Source organism: Mobula hypostoma, chromosome 25, assembly GCF_963921235.1.
Source record: "Mobula hypostoma chromosome 25, sMobHyp1.1, whole genome shotgun sequence".
Taxonomy (NCBI): Eukaryota; Metazoa; Chordata; class Chondrichthyes; order Myliobatiformes; family Myliobatidae; genus Mobula; species Mobula hypostoma.
Window position 1 is genome coordinate 21,704,150 of NC_086121.1, and position 25,893 is coordinate 21,730,042.

Consider the following 25,893-nt stretch of genomic DNA (forward strand, 5'->3'; position numbering starts at 1 on the left):
CCATCTATACCCCTCGTAATTTTGTGTACCTCTATCAAATCTCCCCTCATTCTCCTACGCTCCAAGGAATAACTTACCTACAGCCCATTATGCCACTGGCATTTAGGACAGCAATGAAGGTCCTCCGTCTCTGTCTGTCCATACTGTCGCACGCAGATGTAGAAGGATTCTTCATTGCCGTCTCTGTAACAATTTTGTTTGACCAGTCAGGGTGGTTGGCTCTGAGCTGAACCCCTGAACATGGAGGACTGGTGAACCACTCTTAGTCTGGCCTCTACCCTTCGACCCATTTGACATGGATGACCCTATCAAGAGCCAGAGCACAAGGTCCTGACTCCAGCCGACATCTCTCTCCAGGCCATTGAGGCACACAAGCCTCCAAACCCTACGACAAGGCTGGATGTACAAAGAATAAAGTCCTAACCTATTCAACCTCTCCCTATAACTCTAGTCCTTGAGTTCCGGTGACGTCGTTGCAAATTTTCTCTGCACTCTTTCAGTCTTACTGGTATCTTTGAAGAAGGTCTCCCACTTCTGATCCCGATGCCATGAAGACTGCTGGCGTATACGCCTCTTGCACAGAAATAGCTTTGGCCGTGCTGCCAGCAGGGTCCTGAAGGCTGGGGACTGGGATGACACGCTGGAGGGTCACTGGTGCTTTGGGAGCCTTCGAGCAACAGAAGGAGGGGGAAGGAGAGAATAGACAAGCAGCAAGAGAAGCTTGTTGTTCATGCCACGATGTCTTAACCTTCATGGTAGGATTTATATTGGCTGAGTCACATTTATGGAATCTGTGTGCGGTAATAATGTAAACCTCATATTTCACAGATTCTTTTGGAAGGAACACTTTTATTAAAACCAGTTCTCGTTGGAACAGGATAATCATGGGTCAACCCTTCAGCAGATCTGATCCTCGATTGTGTGTTCTTTTTTCTGTTCCGTGCGTGTTTGTCTGCCTGCCTGTCTTGAGCCTGTCAGAGATCATCATATTGGAATTCGACTGAATTCTTCATTGTAGCTTCCTTAAAAGTTGATTCCCTTCATGTGCTGCTGTGATTTACGTCCAGTTCTGCAGTTGATGAAAAAGGGAGATTTCTGGCCCGCTATCCTGAAATTCTTCGGACAAGCTCTGCATCCAAGTATGTCAATAGATTTGCCGATGGGAGGGAGGGAGGAAATGCTTGCGTTTCACAGACACAGCCCAGGGGTCCTGTGGACCCTTACCATTAACCGAGGGGTCCGTACCCTAATCCTTACCCTAGGAAGAGGCCCTCGCGCTGTTTTATCTCCACTTCATAAAATTGTGGCTGATTAGAAGTGATTTGTAGATAATGAAGTAATTTTAAGGTGTAGTCACTGTTGTCTTGCAGGAATAGTAGTTACTGGAAGCCCACACAGCAAGCTCCCCAAACGGCAGAGAGTTAAAGAGTTAAAGGTCATCAATTTTAGTTTTGAGGATAAAGGATCAATTTTGGATAGCACGCTGGGTTTTCTTGGGTGTGCCATTGTCAAGGCTTTACTGCCCATTGAAAACATGATGATGAGCTGCTATCATGAAAACCTCTAAAGCAGGGGATCCCAACCTTTTTTATGCCATGGACCAATACCAATAAGCGTGGTGTCCATGGACCACGGGTTGGGAACCCCTAATCCACAGTCTTTATGGTGAAGGTTCTGCAACATTGGGAAAGAAGTTCGAAGAAGTATAACACAGCAACAATGCAGGACCAGTGATGCTCTTTCCAAATCAGGATGGAGAGAAATCTGCAGATGATGGTGTTCCCCATTGGCCAAGGACCCTTTTGCCCTGTTTTGGTGGCAGAGGTCACGAGTTTTGGAGGTACTGTTGAAATTACATAGGCAAATCACAGCAGTGTGTTTTGTAACTGGTACAGATTAAAACAATAGTGATAACCACAGCTCAACCCAGAAATAATTGTAATCAATTCCCACTTCAGAAAAAAGCAATTTGTCACACACACAATATTGCAATATATATCTGGTTTCCTGAGCCCATGTTGACAAACCTTGCCCTTCACCACGTGATATCTCAGAAGCACACATTCAAAATTATTGTTAACATCTGCTGTTTATTAGAAGGCACTAACCAAAAATAGTTATTCAGTTCTTCCATCTGGAAGTGAATCATTCACTATGGAATCATGTGGAAAATTTTACTAATTTGTCTTAGCTAATTAATTATATACCAACCTTGTATTTTTATGATGGCCTTCAGGGTTGCAAAGAGCTTTTGGCAAAATAGGATCTACCACTAAAACTTGCTGCTGAGTGGTTGGTGTTCAACCTCTGAGAGGTGGAAGCCTGTTTTCCAGACCAACTCTGATACAGTTTTCTCAAATGAAAATATTGACTCTTCCTATCCACTGATGCTGACTGACCTGACGAGGGTTTTTGTTTTTGCCCATTGATTTGCCCAGTGATTGCCCATTGAAGGGGCATGTTTAATTTGCATCCATCTCTTGCAATCTGTCTGGCTTTGCTACGTGTCTATGAGTCAGCTGCCTTCTTTAGCTGCCACGTGCCATTAATTCCATTTGTGGATATTCTTATCATCTTTCTCCCATGTATTGAAGTGCCTCCACAGGTGGCAATTTGACTGTTTCTGCTGTGGCATCGAAACAGATTGTGCACAATATGAGTGGTGGTCTTCCAATAACTGTGTAAGGTGTGGCAGTGAAACCCAGTTCCAGTGTTAACTGGCGAAGAACTTTACAATGCATTTCCAACATCGTTATTCTCAAAAGTTTGTCTTCAATAACTCCCTCTTTCTTTATCTTGCAGGGAGCATGGCTGGAACAGGGTTTAACTCTCGACTTGACCTCCTTCACCATTTCCAGTGTTTACCAAGATATTAGATCTTGTAAACCCATGTGTTCCAATCTCCTTTTTTTTTTGTCTTTCAACTGCAAGTTTTTTTGTTCTTGGCATTTGGAACTGCTGTATGTTTAGGAGCTCTGCCAATGGAAAAATAATGGGGCTCTCAGTGTAAGAAAAAGCAGAAACTTGAGTTAGTCACAGTTTGTAGTTGAGTCCAGCAACGTCTGCATGTGTTGTGCATATGCATTCTTCTTACGGTTATGCAGCCACGTATCACCAGAGCCTTTAGCAGCCAGCTGAAACCAGACAGAAATACGTCGCGTTTTCTGTTAATCTTTTCATTTTGGCTTGGTGGACAACACAAATGTCTTCAAGCCACCAGCTCAAGCTCCAGTCTAAATCCTAGGCATATAATGAAGGCTGTAGCATGCACTCTGTGGCCACTCCATTGGGTACCTCCTGTACCTAATAAAGTGGCCACTGTGTATACGTCAAGTTCAAAGATTCAAAGTACATTTATTATTAAAGAAAGTATAAACTATACGACCTTGAGATTTGTCTGCTTACAGGCGGCCACAAAGCAAGAAGCTGGAAAGAACTGAATTTTTAAAAAAAGACCAACACCTGATGCGCATAGTAAGAGAAAAACAATCACAAATCGTGCAAACAATAGAAGCGAGCAGCAGCATTTGGAACCAAAATGAGTCCTTGAGTCCCGCTCCCCGGAGTGGCCCAGAGTAGGCTCGAAGCCTCGGTCTCAGTTCATCATGTTAGCGGGGCAAATTGGCGTGGAGCTTGCGGGCCCGAAACACAACAGCCTGGGGAGTCTCACAGCCTTAGCACCGTGGAGTTAGGAGCGAACATCGCAGGAGCGCGAGCGAAATCGGCCCATCTCTCACCTCTGGTCCCGACACCTCGCCTTCCCAGTCTATACAGGCCAGCAGTTTTTTTTAATTGCTCGTGGTCTTCTGCTGCTGTAGCCCATCCACCTCAAGGTTCGACATGTTGTGCGTTCAGAGATGTTCTCCTAAACACTACTGTTGTAACGCGGGGTTATCTGAGTTACTGTCGCCTTCCTGTCAGTTTGAACCAGTCTGGCCATTCCCTCTTTCATTAACAAGGCATTTTTGCCCACTGAACTGCCACTCACTGGATGTTGTTTTGTTCTTTGCACCATTCCCTGTAAACGCTAGGAACTGTTGTGTCTGAAAATCCCAGGAGATCAGCAGTTTCTGAGATACTTAAACCACCCCGTCTGGCACCAACAATCATTCCACAGTCAAAGACACTTAGATCACATTTCTTCCCCATTCTGATGTTTGGCCTGAACAACAACTGAACCTCTTGACCATGTCTGCATGCTTTTATGTATTGAGTTGCTGCCACATGATTGGCTGATTCGATATTTTCATTAACGAGCAGGTGTGCAAGTGTTCCTAATAAAGTGGCCACTGAGTGTATCTCTTCCATGGGTGGGTAAAGAAGGATGGTAAATTATCCTGGTAACTTGGCCGGTCCTCCCTGGCATACTACAAAAACAAATCCACGTCACTTTCTGCCTGAAGTCTTGTTTGGTTGCAGTATAGAAGGGGGCTGTTCGGCCCATTGAGTTCATGCTGACATTAGGGAAGGGCAGTTTCACGTGCCCTTCTTCCTTGCTGTCTACGTATGGTCCTGCAAAATACTTATCGAGCTTCTGGCTGAATACCACAGCCAAATCTCTCCCCATTGAGTGCCAAACTCTACCTACTCACAACACAGTGTGTTCTCAAGCTGCTTATTATCTGTCTGATAAGAGCATAAAACAGTACCAATTATATCATAATAGCTTGTCACTGGATGTGCAGTTCTTAGAAGGCACAAAGAGGAGGAGATATTTCTCTGCACAAGAGGTTGTGCTTCTTTGGAAACTTTTTTTGCAGGAAAACAGAATGTCGAAGGAACTCTGCGAGTCAGGCAGCAACTAGAGAGGCAAAAGACACAAGTTGACTTTGACAGGTGTTGAGTTCTTCCAGTGTTCTGTTTTCTTTTGTGTGAATTTTTGGAATTCATTACTCAGAGGGCCATTGATACACGGTAATTGATTCTATGTACGAATGAGATCCACTGATTTTTGGACATTGAGGAAATCAGCAGATATGGGGATTGGACAGGAAAGTTGACAATGATCTTATTGAACGATGGAGTATGCTAAAGAGGCCAGGTAACCCACTCCTGTTCTCTTTTTTCTTGCAAATTATTCTTTCCCTTTCTCAGCCTTGGTGCCTTACAACCTCACTCCTGTTACATGTTCGTCAGTTTTAAAATTCCATTTAAACACCAGCAGTTTGCAGCCTTGGACTCAACAACACTTGGGTAACTTTATCCTTCAGGGAGCTTGAACAAGGACAGCTATAGATTTCCAGCAATGTTGTCACCAGATACAGAAATAGCTTGAATACAGATCGCCTGATGATGGTTGCCAGAGAGAGTTAACAGTTTCACCAGAGTTGTCAAGCAGGGTTCTTACGGCAGTGTGCGCACCATGGGGAAAGAATGACAGTGGAAAATGTGAAGCTGCCTTTCTCTCATGAATGTTTGATTTCTTTTTTAAATTTCTGCTTTTCCAACTATTTTTCACAACCCCTGCAAAGTAGAGAATAAAGACTAGAGAATGCCGTACAGTTTCCCTGCTCTGGAATACAGACACACAGCTGTAGTCCACTTCATGGGGTTTCTCCGCATTTGATCTTGTAAATACGGCTGTTTTTAAAAAAAAAATCAAAATCTGGCAAATTTATATTCTTCATCTGGCTTTACAACTGAATCCTTAGGAATTGGATAAGAAGATTGTATGTGGAGAAAATGTGGCATTATTTAAGAAAAATCTAGTCTGTTTGGAATTATGGGCAATTTGAAACACATATACCAAGTCCAACATTCCCCACGATATATTATGGTTCTAATAGGAACAAATCTACTCTAGGCACGCAGTTTCATAGACATACTGCTCCCTTGGTGTTGTCGGGAGACTGTTCCAGGATTTAGACCAACAGTGAAGAACGAGAATCAGGTTTTATATCACTGACATATGTTGTGAAATTTGTTTGTCTTGTGGCTGCAGTATATTGCAATACATAATAATGAAAAAATACATAAATTATTCCGTGGATTCCAGTTAATTGGGCCATCTGTTAATCAGGACAGCCGTTCAATTGGGACGACTATTAAAGAAATTGGGAAATAACAGAGGTTCTCTTTGTTTGCGTAGGACAATATGTTGCCACAGTAGTGGGTCCCGGAGATTGGAATTTAATTCCGGCACTGATCTGTCAGAAGTCTCTGTACGTCCTTCCCGTGGAATGTGTGGGTTTACCCCGAGTCCTCCTGTTTCGTCCCACAGTCTGAAGATGTACTGGGTAGGTTAAATTGGTCATTGTAAATTGTCCTGTGATTGGGTTAAAGTTAATTGAGCTTGTCAGAGGGTTGGTGGGACGTCGTACCTCGAAGAGCTGGAAGGGCCTGCTCCTTGCTGTGTCGCTGAATAAAACGAATAAACTAATTGGGGCATCAGACTTGTCGAGCATTTTCTAACAAGCGTCAGTCACGTGCGCATCGTGTGGCCATAAGACACTACACCATGCTTGGAGCGAGCAGTTTTTAAATAGTGTCAGTTGCCTGTGTTTGTGTTCAAAAAGCAGGGATCTTTGTCACTGGTAGTTGGTGAGACGTAAGCAGTAAGACAATTCAGAATGGTTTTGCTCACTGCAGTTTCAAGCATTCAAGCTTTGAGATGCCAGAAATGGCCAGGAGTGAAAATGAAACCATTTCACTACTTCAACTAGTTAGAGACCACGAAGAATTTGAAGGTATGGACAATCAGCTTGAATGTTACGTTTGGTCCCCACTGGGCACTCAGCTCTCACCCGTGGCTCCAAGTAGCTGTTTGCACACGACAGTGGCCACACCTGATACAGCACTTTGACTGGCAGGCTGAACCAGGTGAGGGTAGCCGGCGGGTGAGATAGGGACACGCCTGCCCTGCCTGCAAAGTCAGCCCCAGCAGGTGGGGCAGATGGGACCTACAGTGAGATCCAGTGGCCAGGAAGGTGGTCCTGCAACACTACCTGGAGAGCGAAGGGAGTGACAAGGCATAGAATACGTCACGGTCATCACTGCAACTGGAAAGAGGCCATTTGTGACGTCTACTCGCACCACTGGACCCGGACTTGAGGTTGAGAGAGTAGATCTGTTCCAGTTTTCCACTTTTACACACTCTTCCCTCGTGGGATTCCTGTCATCGCATATGACAGATAATCGCCTATAGTATTGGTAGTGTTCTAATTTGTTCTGTATTTCTTTTAAGTACGTAATCTGTTACTCAGTTAAGTGGTAGTTAGTCTTTTTCATTGCTTTATAAGTATTTCCATGAAACTTGAGCTAATTGGGGCAGCAGCTTAATTGGGCCAAAATGTAATGGTTCCAATGAGTACCAATTAACTGGAATAAATATTATTTTATATAATGTGTGTGTGTGTGTATATATATATATATATATATTTTCACACACACACACACACACACACACACACACACACACACACACACATACATTGTCATAGTCATAGTCATACTTTATTGATCCCAGGGGGAAATTGCTTTTCGTTACAGTTGCACCATAAATAATAAATAGTCATAGAACCATAAATAGTTAAATAGTAATATGTAAATTATGCCAGTAAATTATGAAATAAGTCCAGGACCAGCCTATCGGCTCAGGGTGTCTGACCCTCCAAGGGAGGAGTTGTAAAGTTTGATGGCCACAGGCAGGAATGACTTCCTATGACGGTCTGTGTTGCATCTTGGAGGAATGAGTCTCTGGCTGAATGTACTCCTGTGCCCACCCAGTACATTATGTAGTGGATGGGAGACATTGTCCAAGATGGCATGCAACTTGGACAGCATCCTCTTTTCAGACACCACCGTGAGAAAGTCCAGTTCCATCCCCACATCATCACTGGCCTTACGAATGAGTTTGTTGATTCTGTTGGTGTCTGCTACCCTCAGCCTGCTGTCCCAGCACACAACAGCAAACATGATAGCACTGGCCATCACAGACTCGTAGAACATCCTCAGCATCGTTCGGCAGATGTTAAAGGACCTCAGTGTGTGTGTGTATTGTTATTATTATAGGCATCCGTTAGTATCGTGAGACGATGGATTTGCGCCTTGGAAGGTCTCCAGGGTGCAGGCCTGGGCAAGGTTGAATGGAAGACCAGCAGTTGCCCATACTGCAAGCCTCCCCTCTCCACACCGCCGATGTTGTCCAAGGGAAGGGCACTAGGGCTAATACAACTTGGCACCAGTGTTGTCGCAGAGCAATGTGTGGTAAAGTGCCTATATATGTGTGTGTGTGTATATATATGTACACATATATATCAGTTGCTTGGTCTTATTGGCTTTGAGTGCAAGGCTGTTGTTGTGACACCACTCAACCAGCTGATCTTTATCACTCCTGTACACGTCCTTGTCGCCATCTGAGAGACAGAGGAGTGAAATAGAGGTGTGACGGTGGTGAAACAACAGAGTGCATTTCCAAGTTGATATGGTGTGGGACTTGTAGGTGGTGGCATTTCCTGTGCATCTGTTAGTGATCGTATGTTTGGGAGGTGCTGCTGCAATAGTTCAGGTGAGTAACTAGTGCCTTTTCCAGCTGGTACACACTGCTGTATCCCGATGGAGAAACAGAAAGTTCTGGAAACACTCAGCAGGGCAGGTTACTGTTTCAGGTCATCAGAAGCAGAAAGGAGAAGGTGGGGGAGAATAAAGGGAACATCTGTGATGGGATGAAACCTAATCGAGCAGTTACAATTATATGATGTTTTTTAGTTCGTGCCATGTGTTACTGATAGCCTGATTGATCGTAGGATATGTTCAGCAGGTCTCAGAGAGAGCGAAAACGGAGTTGATTCTGATACAGGCAGAGAGAGCCAGTTGCCTAAAGTCGGAAGATTTGGTATAGAGTCTGGAAATTCTTTGTCCTGAGGTTTAGAATGTGTTGGGTTGCACTTGTACACATTCCTGTCACCCCACATCTTAATTACAGACTCTGTGTGGTTCACCTTGTCATCCATCAGCAGCGACACCATTTCAAAGTTCAAGGTAAAGTTATTTACCAAAGTGTATCTATCTCACCACATACAACCCTGCGACTCGTTCTCTTGTGGGCATACTCAATAAATCTATAGACTAATAACCATAACAGAATCAATGAAAGACCATCCAACTTGGGCGCTTAACCACAGTGCAGAAGACAGCATACTGTGCAAGTACAAATAGAAAGAAATAATAATAAATAAACAAATAATAAACATTGAGAATATGAGATGAAGAGTCCTTGAAAGTGAGTCCATTGGTCGTGGGAGCATTCCAGTGATGGGGCGAGTGAAATTATCCCCTTTGGTTCAAGAGCCTGATCCTGAACCTGGTGATGTGAGTCCTGAGGCTCCTGTACCTTCTTCGTGGTGGTAGCAGTGAGAAGTGAGCATGTCCTGGGTGGTGGGGGTCCCTGATTTCCTACGACAGCGTTTCATGTAGATGTGCTCAGCGGTGGGAAGGGCTTTACCCGTGATGGACTGGGCCATATCCAGTACTTTTTGTAGGATTTTCCTTTCAAGGGTATTGGTGTTTCCCTACCAGGCTGCGATGCAGCCAGCCAGTATACTCTCCACTACACATCTATTGAAATTTGTCAAAGTTTTAGATGTCACATTGAATCTCCATAGACTCCTAAGGAAGTAGAGGCGCTGCCCAGGACAGCTCCTCCAAAATAATAACACCGAGGAATTTAAAGTTACTGACCCTCTCCACCTCTGATTCTCCAATGAGGACTGGCTCTTGGACCTCTGGGATCTTCTAAAGTCAATAATCACCTCTTCGGTTTTGCTGATACTGAGTGAGTGGTTGTTGTGGTACCACTTAGTCAGATTTTCAACCTCCCTCTTGTATGCTGTCTCATCGCCACCTTTGATCCTGCCTATGACAGTGGCGTCATCAGCGAACTTGAATGTGGCACTGGAGCTGTGCTTAGCCTCACACTCGTAAGTGTAAAGCAAGGAGAGCAGGGGGATAAGCACGCAGCTTGTGGTTCACCACAGTTGTTAAATTTTGCAAGTTCTTATGTCCAGATCAAGTGCCTCTCCTCACTTTTCAACGGAGGTTTTAACTCGTCTAGGTGCTCTACCATGGAGTGTGAAATACGTATCTCACACCATTATTCATGATAATTTCCATCAAATAAAATTCAGACTTGGTGTCACCTCTTTTTTTTGATGAATTTGCTTCAGATTTGTCAGCAGTGAAGATACCACTTTCTGGATGCATCAAAGCGCCACGTTTTTTGCAAATGAAAAGGTGCCCAAGGACAGTGCGCAGTGCCCTAATCCATGTTCCCATTGTATTCATCAGGGCGCATTGCAAAAACTCCGGCCTGCCAACGAGGTCAAGGTCTTCATCTCTAGTCGGACGGACACGGGTGTCCACGCTCTGTGTAATTCTGCTCACTTTGACATACGGAGAAAGGAGGGGAAGCAGCCATTTTCAGAGGAGCTTTTGGTCAATGCCCTGAACTTCCATTTAAAACCCGAGCCAATCAGGTTAGTGACGGGGATGGAGTAACCTCTTGCTTTGAAAGGCCTACAATGCATATTGATTGGTGGTAAATTCTTTTTCTTCATGTCGTCTTCAAAAACACATTTGGGAAAAGTATCTGGATGTCTTCTCTTATTCAAGTAGCACACACAGAATGCTGGAGCAACTCAGCAGGCCAGGCAGCATCGATGGAAAAGACTACAGTCGACCCTTCTTATTAACTGGAAACACTTTGTATACAATCATTCCTGATGTGTGTTTCGAAATTACTTAAGAGGAATTCTATGAATACATGTTTGTAATAATTTTTAAAAACAGTAATTTAGCTTCTCTCCGTAAATCTGCTGCGTTGAGAGAAAGTGAGGAGGCGAGAAAACTCAAAAGGTATGGGCCTTGTTAAAGATGAACAGATTTCAGAAAAGAGGGCTGTGGGGTGACCCAACAGAGGACTTTAAAGTTATGAAACACTTTGACAGAATGGATACAGAGAAAATTTTGGGAAGGGTGTAATCAGAGACCATCAGTACCACATAGTCACCAGGAAATAAGAAGACATTTCATACCCAAAGACAGGACGTTGTTCCTCTCCACATCAGGCAGCAACCTGGCCATTTCTTTAGCACTTGTTTGATTTTTTTTTTACGAGCCTGAGTTACTGGCTTGACGCCCAACCCAGCACAGACGGAAAGCGTGCAAGGAGTCGGCCAGATCCGAACCCGAGACCATTCGCCTCGAAGCATAGTGAGAATGCTACGACACCACCAGAAGCGGGAGGCTGAAAGAGTGGTAAACAGTGATACGAGGGCTCGCAGAGCGAAACTGAACAATTTGTCAGATCAAAATTGGCACAGAAACAATATAAGAGCGAAGTAGAAGACTTCTTTGATGATCTTTGGAACAGTTGGCTCAACTTGTATTGGGCTGGTTGGGTTCTTCCTTGTTCTTAAAAAGAACCTAAGTTTTGAAACACTGGTTACCAGTTGAGTGAGAATGAGAATTCTGCCTGCCTCCTGTTGATTGTAGCTCTGTGGTCACTAGAGGCAATCTAGTTCCTTACCAATTTGCTGTACTTTTTGTGTGAAGTTCAATGTCAAGTTGCTGGGCCATTTGACAGCAGGGACATCTGGAAAGGCGCCAGACAGACCAGGCATTTACTGAGACTAGGAAATTGTGGTGTTTTCGCAAGTATTTTCTCGAGGGTTTATGTTTAAAATGAGATCATGAGATAATATATTTTTAAGAGATGAACTGTGCTGTACGAAGCCAGCACCATTTAAAACAGACCCCTTCTATTTGCAGAGGGATAGGAACTGTGGAGACTAGTTTACGTAGTCAAATCAACTACACCATCAAGCTATTTCTAGAACAAACAGCAAAAAACCCCACAAAATTTGACTCTGTTAAGTTAGTAATCAGAGTGCGGCTGCAGTGTATATATAAGGATGGTGTAAAGTTGCCTTCTTGCTGTAGAAAACATGGCACTGCCCCAGGCATTAGTAAAGCCTTTGTTATTAGTTATTACCAAAAATGACAAGTCTCAATTACCTGTGAGTCGGCTGGGGTGATATACTGCGTCAGGTGCTCCGGATGCGGCCTTCTATATATTGGCGAGACCCGACGCAGACTGGGAGACCGTTTCGCTGAACACCTACGCTCTGTCTGCCAGAGAAAGCAGGATCTCCCAGAGGCCACACATTTTAATTCCATGTCCCATTCCCATTCTGATATGTCTATCCACGGCCTCCTCCACTGTCAAGATGAAGCCACACTCAGGTTGGAGGAACAACACCGTATATTCCATCTGGGTAGCCTCCAACCTGATGGCATGAACATTGATTTCTCTAATTCCTGTTAATGCCCCACCTCCCCCTCGTACCCCATCCGTTGTTTCTTTATTTATTATATATTCTTTTTCTCTCTCTCCTTTTTCTCCCTAGGCCTCCCGTCCCATGATCCTGTCATATCCCTTTTGCCAATCAACTGTCTAGCTCTTGGCTCCATCCCTCCCCCTCCTGTCTTCTCCTATCATTTTGGATCTCCCCTCCCCTTCCCACTTTCAAATCTCTTCCTAGCTCTTCTTTCAGTTAGTCCTGACGAAGGGTCTCGGCCCGAAACGTCGACTGTACCTCTTCCTAGAGATGCTGCCTGGCCTGCTGCGTTCACCAGCAGCTTTTATGTGTGTTGCTTGAAATTCCAGCATCTGCGGATTTCCTCGTGTTTGCGTGTTTAAAGTCTCAATTAGATTTTTTTTTGGTGTGTCCTAATCAATACATTATGCCTGTCGGTAGCTAAATGAAAAACTCCATTCTGCTCCCTGTATTCAATAGTGAATTGCATCTAGGAATCTTTGTTCAGTATTAAAGCAGCAAAAACAGGCATTGTGTGGAGTTTACAAACTGGAGCTTCTCTCGTGGGAGTGTGATGAAATGCTTGCATTTTATTGTTGACCTCGGAGTGCAGAATGGGCGTTGGGATTAGTTATCATAAGAAGCAATCCATTGATTAGGATACACCAGAATCTTTGCAGACTAGTCTTTTATGGTAATGAGTAATGCCTGGAACAGTGCCACGTTTTCTAATGTTGGAAGGCATCTAAACACCATTCTTGTACAAACTGTAGCTCATCCAGTTAGCATTTTCAGCCTCTGACTTTGCTGTTTGTCTGAGAAATAGTTTGCTGGTGTGAGCATTTTGCCGTAGCCTCAGTAACTATGTCAACTGGTCTCTGCTGACCCTACCCCTCAGATGTAGGGACCTGCCTCCTGACAGTCTGCCCTGGCTTTGGTCACTGTCGGCTGGAGTGATCTGGACAGTGGTTGACTAACCTTAGAGAGGTACTTCATGAGCTAGTTTGGAACTGGAGCTGCGAGTGGACCTGTCTTCTTCTATTCAACGTGAAGACCCTCTGGATCCCCTGAATACCAGCACATTCTCAGATATGGGGCCCAAAATTCCTTAAAATACTCGTCTCACCATTTTTAATAATAATAAATGCTGAATAAAATAGGGAAATGCAGGTCGTGCTCTCTTCTCACTGCTGCCATCAGGAGGAAGGTACAGGAGCTTCAGGACTCACACCACCAGGTTCAGGACCAGTTCCTACCCCTCAACCATCGGGTACTTACATCAAAGGGGACACTTCACTCACCCCAACACTGGACAGTTCCCACGACCTGTGGGATCACTTTCAACGACTCTTCATCTCATGTTCTCAATGTCTCTGGCTTACCTATTTATTGTTATTATTTCTTTCTTTTTGTATTTGCGCAGTCTGTTGTCTTTTGCACGCTGGTTGAATGCCCAAATTGGTGCGGTCTTTCTGCTATGGTTGTTATTGTATTATGGATTGATTGAGTATGGATGATAAAAAATGAATCTCAGAGTTGTATATATGACATATATGTACTTTAATAATACATTTACTTTGAACCTTTATTACTTCCAATCTGCGCCTTGTAAGGCATGAAAATGCCCGACGCAGGCCTCTCATGGTCTGATTCGACGTTCCCTTCCCCCTTCCCCTTTATTACGAACTACTTAACGACGGGCAGGAATGGCTTTTTGCATCCTAGGACAAAGCAAGGGCAAACTGTTTATTCCTTCGTGTCCCAACAACTGAGAGGCTTGCAGTAAATGTTAAACAGAGCTGATAGAAACATTAGTGTCCCTTTTCTGAAGAACAATAATATTGTTCACAGGGACCTGGCAGCTTCTGTGGTTACTTGCCTGGCGGGAGTGTATAAATTAACAGAATTAAAATAGAGCAGATGAGATGTGGGAATCTGTACTGACCTGTGCCTTGCTTATCTCAAGATCTGAAACAAGTTGCCTAACCCCCAATCTCCTGGCATGGATCAACAATCAAACCGAAAGCCAAACTTTGACCGCTGCATTTGCTGGTGTAGTTGTTTTAGTTGCCATTAAGGGGGTTGGGCTGGCCTAGGGTTGAGTAAGCCCGTGGTTTGTGACTGAGTTAGGGAGATGGTGGGGGGAGTGGAAGGGTCGCGGGAGGTGGAAGTGGTGCTTCTTGTTGGGTTATTAGTTGTCCTTTGACTTCACAGTATATTCCAGCACAAGTATCCTGGGAGAGGCTCCTCCATCTTTGTGGAGGTTCAGTGACTGTGTTTGTCCTTATCCCTCTATCAGCAAAGCTCAAAGAAAAAACCTGACTATCTGGTTTTGCTCTTGGTGGGGGCTTGCCATGCACAGATTGACTGTAGTTTTTCTTACATGACTGCAATGTTTGCACTTCAGAGGCACCTCATTGGCTAAAATCTGCCTTGAGGCTTCCAGAGTTTTCCCTTTCTGTCAGAGGAATGACTTAATCCCTTTACAAAAAGGTCGCAATCCGAGGATCATTGTACAATTCTGACTGATTACAAACACATTTAATTTTCCTTTTTTTCCTCTGCTGGTTCCTTTTTTCCATCCTGGCCCTTATTTGACAGAACCTTCCTCAGCTGTAAAGATGAGCCAAGCTGATTTAAGACTCGCATTAATTCATCAAATGACGAGTTTGGTGTCAGGCCAGTTAGCCAGTTTCAGCTGGATCATTAGCTATTGCAACATAGCTCTTAAAATAATTGTTTTGATACATTTACACACTTTCTGCGGAACTGTAGACCAGGAAAAATATAGGTTGACAATCAGAAAGATTTACCATTTGTTTAAATATCTATAGCCAAACTTAAAGGAGAGATGTTTGAAAACTGTTTCTCTTTTTTAAACCTAAGTAATTTAGTTTGAAAGCAAAGGTGAGTAGCATCAATTTTGCTTTGCATCGACCAGTTTTACTTAACGTGAATGATGTTTGGACAGCTGCCAATAAAACACTTCTTCTCTTCTCTCCCAAGCCTCTCTCTTTAACTTTGACTTCTGACCTAAACGTTTCCTTTGTGGAACTTCTGGTGCTCATTTAGGGGGCTATAATGATGCACTGGAAGTCAGTGTACCTGCAGCCAGCGTTCTACACCACTGGTCCAGAGACATGAGTTCAAATCCCACATGGTACCTTGGGAACGTAAATAAATCTGGAATCAGAAAGATAGTGTCCATCAGAGGTAACCTTGGGTTCCTATGTTTTAAAAAATCATTTGGTTCACTAATGACGTTCAGGGAAGGAAATATGTTGTCCTTAACTGATCTAGTCTGTGTATGAATCCAGACCCACCACAGTTATTGGCTCTTAATTGCCTTCTCAGTTCAGATGTTTGGAATGGGTAATTAGTGCAGGCACTGCCTGTATTGTCCAGAGCTAGTAAATACAAGAACTAGAAGCAGGAATAGGCCAATGAATCCTCTAAGATTCAGCAAATTTGTGGCTCTTTGTTTATCTCAACACCACTTCCCTGAACGAACCCATAGCCTTGAGGGATCCAAAAATTCCTCAGCCCTTTTCTTGAATATACTCAGCAAATGAGCATCTGTAGCACTTACGGGTTTTCTGTCTCTGTGAAAAGATATGTGATCCCGTCTCTGTCTCCATCTCTAATAACCCTGGCTGTAGACTCCCGGGGAAATGTCATTCTCAAAGGTGTTTAGTGAGATCCCGTCTTCTCAATTCCACAGAGTGTAGGTCTTGTCTGCTCAGTCTCTGCTGATAGGACAATATCCCCATACCAGGAATCAATCTGGTGAAGTCTAACTGAAGGGTCTTGACTCTAAACACCATATTTCTATAAGACCATAGGACGTAAGAGCAGAATTAGGCATTCATCCCATCGAGTCTGCTCTGTCATACCATCATGCCTGATTTATTTTCCCTCACAACCCTATTCTCCCTTCTCCCCAATATCCTTCGATGCTCTGACTAATTAAGAACCAATCAACCTCCACTTTGAGTATACCGAATGACTTGGCCTCCCTATCCGTCTGTGGCTTTGAATTCCACACGCTGGCTAAAGAAATTCTTCCTCATCTCTTTTCCCTTCTATGAATGCTGCTTCCTCCAGCAGTTTGTTTTTAGATCAGTCTGGTGAAACTTTGCTTCACCCCACAACGTTTACTACGAGTACATCCTCCCTTCAGTAAGGTCTTGAGGCCTTGCACAATATTCCAGGTGCATTTATAAATGTAAAAATAATGACTGTACCTCAGTTACGTCACTTCTCAGCCTCTAACTCCAACCTTATCTGGACTTTCCTACAGCAAGGAATAAATGTTTAAGCACTTTATGCCTCCATTTTGTGTGTGCCCTGGCTCTCAAATCCTAGCTCGCCTTGTGAGAAGGCTCAGAATTCTTGGCACAAGGGGCTCAGTGTGAAGTGGATGAATTAAACGCCTTCCTCCTATGCCATGGTGATCCTATAACTCCCTCAGGATTGAGGTTACTGCTGTGGAACTGACCACCCTCGCTTTGTGCAGAGCCACAGCAGGCTAGAAGCAGGAGCCTGAGGAAGAGACGGGCTATTACTCAGATTGTAAAGTCGTGCGTCTAGGAATCTGCAACTGGTTGTAAAAGAATAAATATTTTTGGGAATACCATAAACTGTGAAATTTTCACTGAAGGGTAGGAGCAATAATGTGAGGATACGGATGGATATTTCCTTGGGGTAGGTTTAGGTTGTTAAAAGCTATAAAAAGACATGTTTGGAATCTGAAATTTATGTAGCTGTACTAAATGTAAAAGTGATGATAACTCTGTGTATGATATTGATTAGCCTACAGCTGGTACACTGAAGGGAGTTTTGCACAATTTGTTGTTTTTTTTGTTTGTGGGGGCGGGGTGTTGATGTTCTTATTAATATTTGCACGATTTGTTTTTTTGTGCGTGGGGGTGGCGGGTTGATGCTTTTCTTTGAACAGCACCATGGTTTTCTTTGTTTTGTGGCTATCTGGAGAAGATGAATCTCAGAGTTGTGTACATACATACTTTGATAATAAATGTACCTTTAAACTTGAACAACTGCTCACAGACAGGCGCAATATGGAAAAGATCCTCCTTCCACAAGACCATAAGACATAGGAGCAAAGTTAGGCCATTCAGCCCGTCAAGTCTGCTCCGTCAATTCCACCTCGACTGACCCCAGATCCCACACAATTCCATACGCCTGCCTTCTCACCATATCCTTTGATGCCCTGACCCATTAGGAAACGATCAACTTCCCAATTAAATAGACCCACGGACTTGGCCTTCACCGCAGTCTGTGGCAGAGCATTCCACAGATTCACTACTCTCTGGCTAAAAAAAAAAATCCTCCTTACCTCTGTTCTAAAAGGTCGGCCTTCAATTTTGAAACTGTGCCCTGTAGTTCTGGCTACCTCCACCATAGGAAGCATCGTCTCCTCATCCACCTTATCTAGTCCTTTAAACATACAAACACATGAGGAATTCTGCAGATGCTGGAAATTCAAGCAACACACATCAAAGTTGCTGGTGAACGCAGCGGGTGAGGCAGCATCTCTAGGAAGAGGTACAGTCGACGTTTCGGGCCGAGACCCTTCATCAGGACTTTAAATATACGGTAGGTTTCAATGACATCCCCTCACATTCTTCTAAATTCCAGTGAGTACAGGCAGCTTCCTTCGAGGCAGACTCTCGTGAGAGAGACTGACTTACTCTATCCTAGTTCTGAGGTGACAGAAGAGGCCAGTGAGGGAGCTGCCCTTCCACAGAAGGGGTTGAGCTGGTGGGTAGTTTGTGAGGTGGTGCACTTGTTGGGCTTCTGCGAGTTGGCAGCGTGTGGGCTCGAGGTTCTCACGGCACCCTGAGCACTTCTCTACTCCTCCATTATAGGTGCAGGTAGGACAACGTTGGGGATTATACCATGGCTGGCAGTGGAATTACCACAGCACCTTCAGGGTCGGGCTGCACAATTCTGCCTCGACATCCCATAGGGCAAGAGCACGTTGACTGATAATTACAGGCAACAGTGTTTGGGATCATATTCAGAGTCAAGGAAATGATAATGCTCAGTATAAGGAAGAATGTAAATTTTCCAACAATATTGGCTTCGATTCACCATTTTATCTGGATTAAGATGGCACTACTGAGGATGTGACAACTTACTGACGGTTCACAAAGCAAGAAATTCAACTAAATTCTTTATTAATAACTCTTTCTCTGTGGTAAACGATCACCGCAAACAATGTGGAGACGGGCGAAGGTGATGCTGACTCGAGGGTCGAGGTGTGCGGGTGCGATGTAAAGTCGGAGCGAGGTCGAGGCAGGGTCGGAGCATGCGAAGCGGAGAAGAGTCTGAGCGGGGTCCGTCCATCTAAACCGAGAGCGAGGTCCGATTGATCTAAGCACCGGGCTGATTTGGAAAGGTCGATTCCGGGCCGGTACGTGGTGACCGTGTCCAGGCCCTGAGCGCACCGTTGTGACGGGGCCCGGGTTTAGAGCAAGGAACGACCGGACGTTTGGACAATTTAAACGCCGGGCCGGTTCTGCTCGCTTCTCTGCGAAGTTTGCTCTGCTCTTCACTGCACTAAGGCTGAGGCTGCGACCCTGCTCCGGCTGCTCCTGGCCTCGTGTCTATGGACTCACTTTCATTCTGATGCTTTTGCTTGCTTTTATTGTTTGCATAATTTGTGTTTTTTTTTGCTCTCTTCTCTCTGCACATTGGGTTTTTGTTGGTCTTTTTTTAAAGGGTTCTTTCTGGTTTCTTATTTTGTGGCTGCCCGTAGGGAGACGAATCTCAAGGTTGTATAACGTATACATACTTTGATAATAAATGTACTTTGAATCTTTGATATCCCATTCACCTTGAAAGGAGTTTGATTTAATACAAGCCATTAACAGATGCACAATACTTCGCCAATATTTAAGTGCGCGTGTGGAGACATGTAATTTAAAATCAGCTGCCTATCTAACTCTGCAAACTGTAAATGCTGAGAATAGACAGAGATTATGAAAAGCCCGTGCGGTTACTGTGCGATGGAACTAACCCTAGAGCATTGCTGGGGTCTTGATGTCAGGTCTGAAAGGGCATGAAAAGGGGGTAAATAGCATCATGCTGCTGTGAAATACGATATTTTAAAATTCTATTCAAAGACCAGTAACATTTTAAATATCTTAAGAAAAAGAACAACAGATAGATTCCATTTTGAATAATTCAAAGGGCTGAACAATAAAAGTGTGACCTTTGCTCCTGTATTTCTTCATTTTGCGTTGACGAGGTCCTGTGGTGGTGGTTAGAGAAAGGGAAAGGGGGATTTGGGTGCTAGCTGCTGTTTTAAATTTGAAGCAACACAGACAGATGCTGGAGGAACTCAGCAAGCCAGGCAGCATCTATGGAAAAGCATAACCAGTTGACGTTTCGGACCGAGACCCTTCCTTTTAACTCCTGAGGAAGGGTCTCAGCCTGAAATGTAGACTGTTTACTCATTTCCACAGATGCTGCCTGACCTGCTGAGTTCCTCCAGCATTTTGTGTGTGTCGCTTTAGATTCCCTGCATCGGCGGACTTTCTCGTGTTTGTTATAAATTTTATGCAGTTTCAACACTAGCGTAAAAGCAGGACTCCACACTGAGTTGGGAAAACAAAATTTGTGGACAGAAGTTATAGAGAGTGGGTGAGAATTTCACCCAGTTCCAGATACGCAGAAATGAAGTCTTTGATTCTTATGCCATCTTTCACGATCTTGTATGGGACAAAGAGCTTATGAAATATGGTCACCGTTGTGATGTGGGGAAACTGCATGACATGTTTCCCCCGACTCTTTGTTATCCAGAGAATAGGGGGAAGAAGATTACGGTAAGTGTCAAAGCAGTATAATAAAATTGCCTTTTATACACTTTTGTAAACAAGTGTGCTGAGGACTAAGTACCAAAAAGAACAATCCGGAAACCAAGGATGAATTAGGAGACTCACTGCCTGCTGAAGTCCAGGAATGCAGCGTCCAAATCAGGTGACCTTGATCTCTATCAGAAATCGAGGTATGATCTCTAAAGCAATCAGGGATATCAAGAGATAATCAGTCCAAAGGCGAATCCAGACCAGCTGTTTGTTGTGGTACGGCTTACACGATACAATGGGCTACATGAGCAAGTCAGGCAGCTTTGCTGACAACAGGACACCGCTTCTCGAAGAGCTTGACGCATTCTATGCACGCTTTGAACAGAGGGGTTTGGAATGTCTTCCTGAGAGTGAACCTGTGATAAGCATCTCCTTGACCGCACTCCAGCATCCAGTGGACCCTGCGCAAATCAGCTGTCAAGGATAATCACAGACGTTTTTAACCTCCCTGTGCTTCCACCTGATCTATCCACCTGCTTTAGGAAGGCCACTATCATCCTGGTACAGAAGAAAAACAAGGTAACGTGCCTTAATGACCTATCACCCAGTGGCGGTGACATCCGCCATCATGGAGTGCTTCGAGAGGCTGGCCATGGCACGCACTAACTCCAGCCTGCCAAACAACCTTGACCCACTGCAGTTCACCCTCTGCCGAAACAAGTCTATGGCAGTTGCTAACTCCCTGGCCCCACACTCTTCTCTGGAGCATCAGGACGGTAAAGGCATCTATGTCAGACTATGGTTTGGATTTCAATACTATAATTCCAAGCAAATTCATCTTCAAACTCCTAGACCTGGGACTCATCACCTCCAGTTGCAACTGGATCCTTGACTTCCTGCCCAGTAAGTATAGACAGCAACATCTCTGTCATGATCATTCTCACCGAGGATACTGTACAAGGCTGTGTTCTCACCTCCACCATGATGACTTCAGCGTCTCCTGGTTACCTCAACACCTCTGCCACAATTTCCTCAAAGCCTCTGCCACAATCATTCTTGATGATGGTGCTCTACAAGGCTGTGTCCTCACCTCCTCCGTCGTCGTCGTCATGGCTATCCCTGGAGGTCGAGGATGATGGTCTTCGTTCTGAAGAAGTGGCCCACAGAGTGAAGACACCTGTGCGTGTATTTGTTTGACGTGTACTTGATGTTGCACTCCAAGAAGCACACGATACTTCACAAATCAACCAACTGATCCAATGGCATGGAAACCACGACGATTGGAGCTGATGGATTTGTTGCAGCCTTCATCTGCCTTCACAGCCATTGAGTTCGAAGTAACTTCGTCCGCCTGTTCCACCGTTGAGGTCTTGGTTGGATTGTTCTTTGTCAGGGACCTCACCCTCGACCTTACCACCATGGGTGACCCTACCAGGAGCATAGCTCCGGGCGGCATCGCTCTCGGGATCTCAGGACCACACAAGCTTCTCCACCACGACAAGGTGACAATCACCTCCACCACAATGACCTCAGCATCTCTGCCACGATCACTCTCAGTGATGGCGCTCCACACGATTGTGTCCTCAGGTCCTACTCTAGTCCCTGTACACTCATCACCTTGTGGCCAGATTCTCTCCAACTCCATCTATAAGTTTGCAGGCAATACCACCATAGGATCGAATCTCAAATAACAATGACTCAGAGGAGAGGAAGAAGATGGACAGCCCAGTGACATGGTGTCATATCAGCAACTTTTCCTTCAGTAACAGCAAAAACAAATGAGCTGTGGTCACTGACTTCAGGAAGGGGTTAGTGCACATTCTCCTGTTTACATCAATGATACTGAGCTTGAGAAGGTTGAGAGCTTCAGGTTTCTAAGAGTGAACATCACCAACAGCCTCTCCTGGTCCAACCACACAGATGCCACATCCGTGAAGGCTCACCAATGCCTCTATTTCCTCAGGAGGGTAAAGAAATTTGGCATGACCCTTCGACCTTCTCCAATTTTTTTATCGATGCACCCACAGAAAGCATCCTGTCCAGATGTATCACAGTGTGGTATGGCAGCCGCTAGGCCCATAACCACAAGAAACTGCATATAGTTGTGGGCGTAGCTCAACACGTCGCGGAAACCAGCCTCCCCTCCCTAGCAACCCACATAAGATGCTGGAGGAACTCAACAGGCCAGGCAGCAACTATGGAAAAAGAGTACAGTCGGTGTTTCGGGCCGAGAAACGTTGACTGTGCTTTTCTACCACAGATGCTGCCCGGCCTGTTGAGCTCCTCCAGCATTTTGTGTGCGTTGCTCAGATTTCCAGCATCTGCAGGTTTTCTCTTGTTTGCGATTTGATCTCCCCTCCATTGACTCTGTGCACACTCCTCGCAGGCTCGGTTAAGCAGCCAGCATTATCCAAGGCTCCTCCCACCCCGGACATTCCTTCTCTGTCCCCCTCCTATCTGAAGAAAGGGAAGTCTGAAAGCACCTACCTTCAGGTTCAAGGTCAGCTTCTGTCCTGTCGTTAGAATTTAAGACTGTTTAATGTCATTTCCTGCACACAAGTGTAAAGGAAAACGAAATAATTGTTACTCTGGATCCAATGCAGTATTATCAAACCACAATAAGATAACAAGCACAATAATAATAATAAAACAATAAATATAAATACATAAGATAGCTCATATACACAGGTAGATTGTATGTCTATAAAGTGATGTTAGGCACAGGAGTGTCTACACATAAGGTGACTCTGACAGGAAATGATGAAGTAGTGGTGGTTAGGGCTGTGGAGGGGTAGGTTTGTGGGCGGAGGTGTTGATCAGCCTTACTGCTTGGGGAAGGTAACTGTTTTTGAGTCTGGTGATCCTGGTGTGGATGCTGCGTAGCCTCGTCCATGCTGAGAGTGAGACAGACAGTCTGTGAGTGTGGTGGGTGGGATCCTTCATGATGTTTGGCCATCTTCTTGCACCTTTCTGTACACTGTCTGTATGTCCCTGATGGCGGGTAGTCTGGTGCCGATGATGTGTTGGGCAGTTCTGACTACCTGTCGTAAAGCCCCCCTGTCCGCTGCAGTTCCTGTACCACGCTTGTTAGGATGCGCTCTACTGCACATCTGTAGGATGACGTGAGTATAGTTGTGTGTAGTCCAGCTCTCTTTAGCCTCCTCAGGAAGAAGAGGCGTTGGTGAGTGTTCCTGACTGTGTATAATATGTTTAGGGACCGCTTTGTCTTGTTGACATTGAGGAAGAGGTGATTTGCCTGGCATCAGGCCTGGAGCTGTTCCACCTCTTCCCTGTAGGCTGTCTCATTGTTGTTGGTGGCGAACCCACCACTGTTGTGTCGTCGGCGAACTTGACAATGGGATTATTCAGGTGTTTGGCCTATTATAGCATTATTGAATGGTGATGAGGTAGATTCTTGATCTTGCTATGATCCTGCACCTTATTCCTATCTGCACTGCGTTTCCTCTGTAGCAGTAACACTTTATTCTCCACTCTGTATTCTTACAATGAATTGATCTGTGTGAGTGGTATGCAAGATGAATTATTCCCTGTACAGTATCTTAGTACATGTGACACTAATGAACCAATTTACAGGTTTGGGTGAATGTTGATAATAAAGTATTTGCAGACTCATAAGACACCTGATAGGCTGAAAAGATTTCCAATTATAAGTTTTAACCATCATTAATGTGCTTAAAGTGAATAAATTTAGGCTAATTAAAAAACTTTCTGGTGGCCTGTGATTTCTGTTACTAATAAAGATCTTTTTATTAAAAATCATCTTTCTACAGCATCTTGAAAGCCTTTCGAGTGAGCGACACATTCCACGCTCGCTACTGTGCCCGATCACGGACGTACACCTACCGACTTGTGACGGGATGTGCTCACCATTCTCGTCTTCCGGTGTTTGAACGGAATCTCTGCTGGCCCGTGTCCAGCGGGTGAGTAGAAAGACCACCCAGTCTTTGCAATTCCTTCTGACTGATCGTCCTTGGGCCATAAGGGCGTGTGGAGCGGTGGAAGGATGGAGGGACTTGCCAACCTACTCCTTTCACAGGTCATAAACAGCCCAGTATGGACAGGAAACTTCATAAACTCAAGCTAGAATATTAAGTTTTTGTTGACAAAAAAACCACAGGCTTTGATTATAACTTGATAGTGTTCTCACTGTAATTAATATATTACATTGGAGGCTTTGAAACCTTATCCATCAATGTGACCTCTGACAATGTGAGTTTCCAAATATCCAAAGCATATCAGGATAGTACCCTGTTATCTTCCTTCTCCTTGTCTCTCTGCCTCTCATATTTCCTCTGAGTTTTTTCACCAATCTTTCGGGGCACTTTCCAAAGTCCATTCTTCACTGCAAAAGAATCCATTTTTTTGCTGTCAGTTACGTCTTTTTCCTTCAATTAACTTGTTTTCTCTCTCCACCCACATTCTTCAAACTGCAATGTTAACCTTCTATCACAGCAGACGCTGCCTGACCTGCTGAGTGTTTGCAGTGTTTTCTCTTTTTTTTAATTTCAGCTTTGCAGCATCTGCGGTATTTTGATTTTGTACTACTTTTCTCATCGTCCATGTACGTCCAAGACTGTGCTCTCTTCTCACTGCTGCCATCAGGAGGAAGGTACAGGAGCTTCAGGACTCACAGCACCAGGTTCAGGAACAGTTACTACCCCTCAGCATTCAGGCTCTTGAACAAAAGGGGATGACTACTGTTACGTGCTCAAGGAGATCTGTTTTTTTTAGTGAGAACGATGTAAATGGTCTTTTGGAGGTCACCTGATGTGATTTTCCCACCGATGTGAGGTCACGTGATGACATGTGCCCCGTGACTATATAAGAGTCGACCCCGGTGACGCAGTTGGTTGTTTTTGAGTTTGTAGATTTCCAGATAGAACGTGCTGTATCTCCGTTTCTGTTGCATGTTTGTTTCTGGTGACGCAGTTTCATTTTTAAAATGGTTGTGCGTTCTGTTGCAAAATACCTTATTATTTGGACTGGAAATTTTTGCGAGATGTGTTGATTTACTCAATTCCAACATTCGAAGGGAGAGTGAAGAATTTATCGAAGTTACAGGATCGAGAGGAGTTGGCATCGTTTGGCAGTTTAATAAAGGATCGACCTTACTGAGTCTTCGTTGGAGTAGTAGCTACCTGCGAGTTAACTCTTGCCAAAAGAGCAATGAGTTCATGCAAAAAGGTGCTCTCTCTCTCTAAAGGAATTTAAGGTCAGTCGATTTAAACTGTTTATTTTCGGCATCGTGAATCCTGTGGACAGAACCAGCAGTAAAGTTGCGTCTGTGAAGAAATCCTTCTCCAGAGAAGTCTCTCCCAATTGAATGTGTAAATCTGTTGGACTTTCGAAGTTATCGCTTTAAGAACTATATCTGACTGTATTGCTTTAAGAACTGTTTTCGCATTTAACGCTTTAAGAACCAGAGCCAAATGGCGAGTTGGTGAACAGCTGCATATTTGTTAACATCCGGTTAAAGTTTTCGTTTGTTTTTTTTTCCTTATCGTTTATCCGTGTTTAATAAATGTTTGGTTATTTTTATATAACCTGTCTCGATTGATATTCATTGTTGCCGGTTACGTAACACTACAATCACTTGCCCATCCATGGAGATGTTCCCACAACCAGTGATCTCACTTTAATGACTGTTTATCTCATTATCCCATGTTCTCATTATTTATTGCTATTTATTTATATTTCCATTTATATTTCCAGTTTGTCTTCTGCAC

The 25,893-nt window shown here is 44.3% G+C and overlaps 1 protein-coding gene across 3 annotated transcripts in view; it reads left to right on the forward strand.

Annotated features, from left to right (window-relative positions):
* The window catches only part of pusl1 (pseudouridine synthase like 1), a 104,247-nt gene that overhangs the window by 27,359 nt on the left and 50,995 nt on the right, over positions 1–25,893 (forward strand). For 2 of the 3 annotated variants that reach the window (XM_063032930.1, XM_063032929.1), the window contains 3 exons: positions 6,089–6,236; positions 10,285–10,472; positions 23,938–24,087. In XM_063032930.1, coding sequence (XP_062889000.1) covers positions 6,180–6,236; positions 10,285–10,472; positions 23,938–24,087 — 395 coding nt within the window. In that variant the 5' untranslated portion in view covers positions 6,089–6,179. The remainder of the gene's footprint in view (positions 1–6,088; positions 6,237–10,284; positions 10,473–23,937; positions 24,088–25,893) is intronic. The other variant, XM_063032928.1, reaches the window with a different exon arrangement.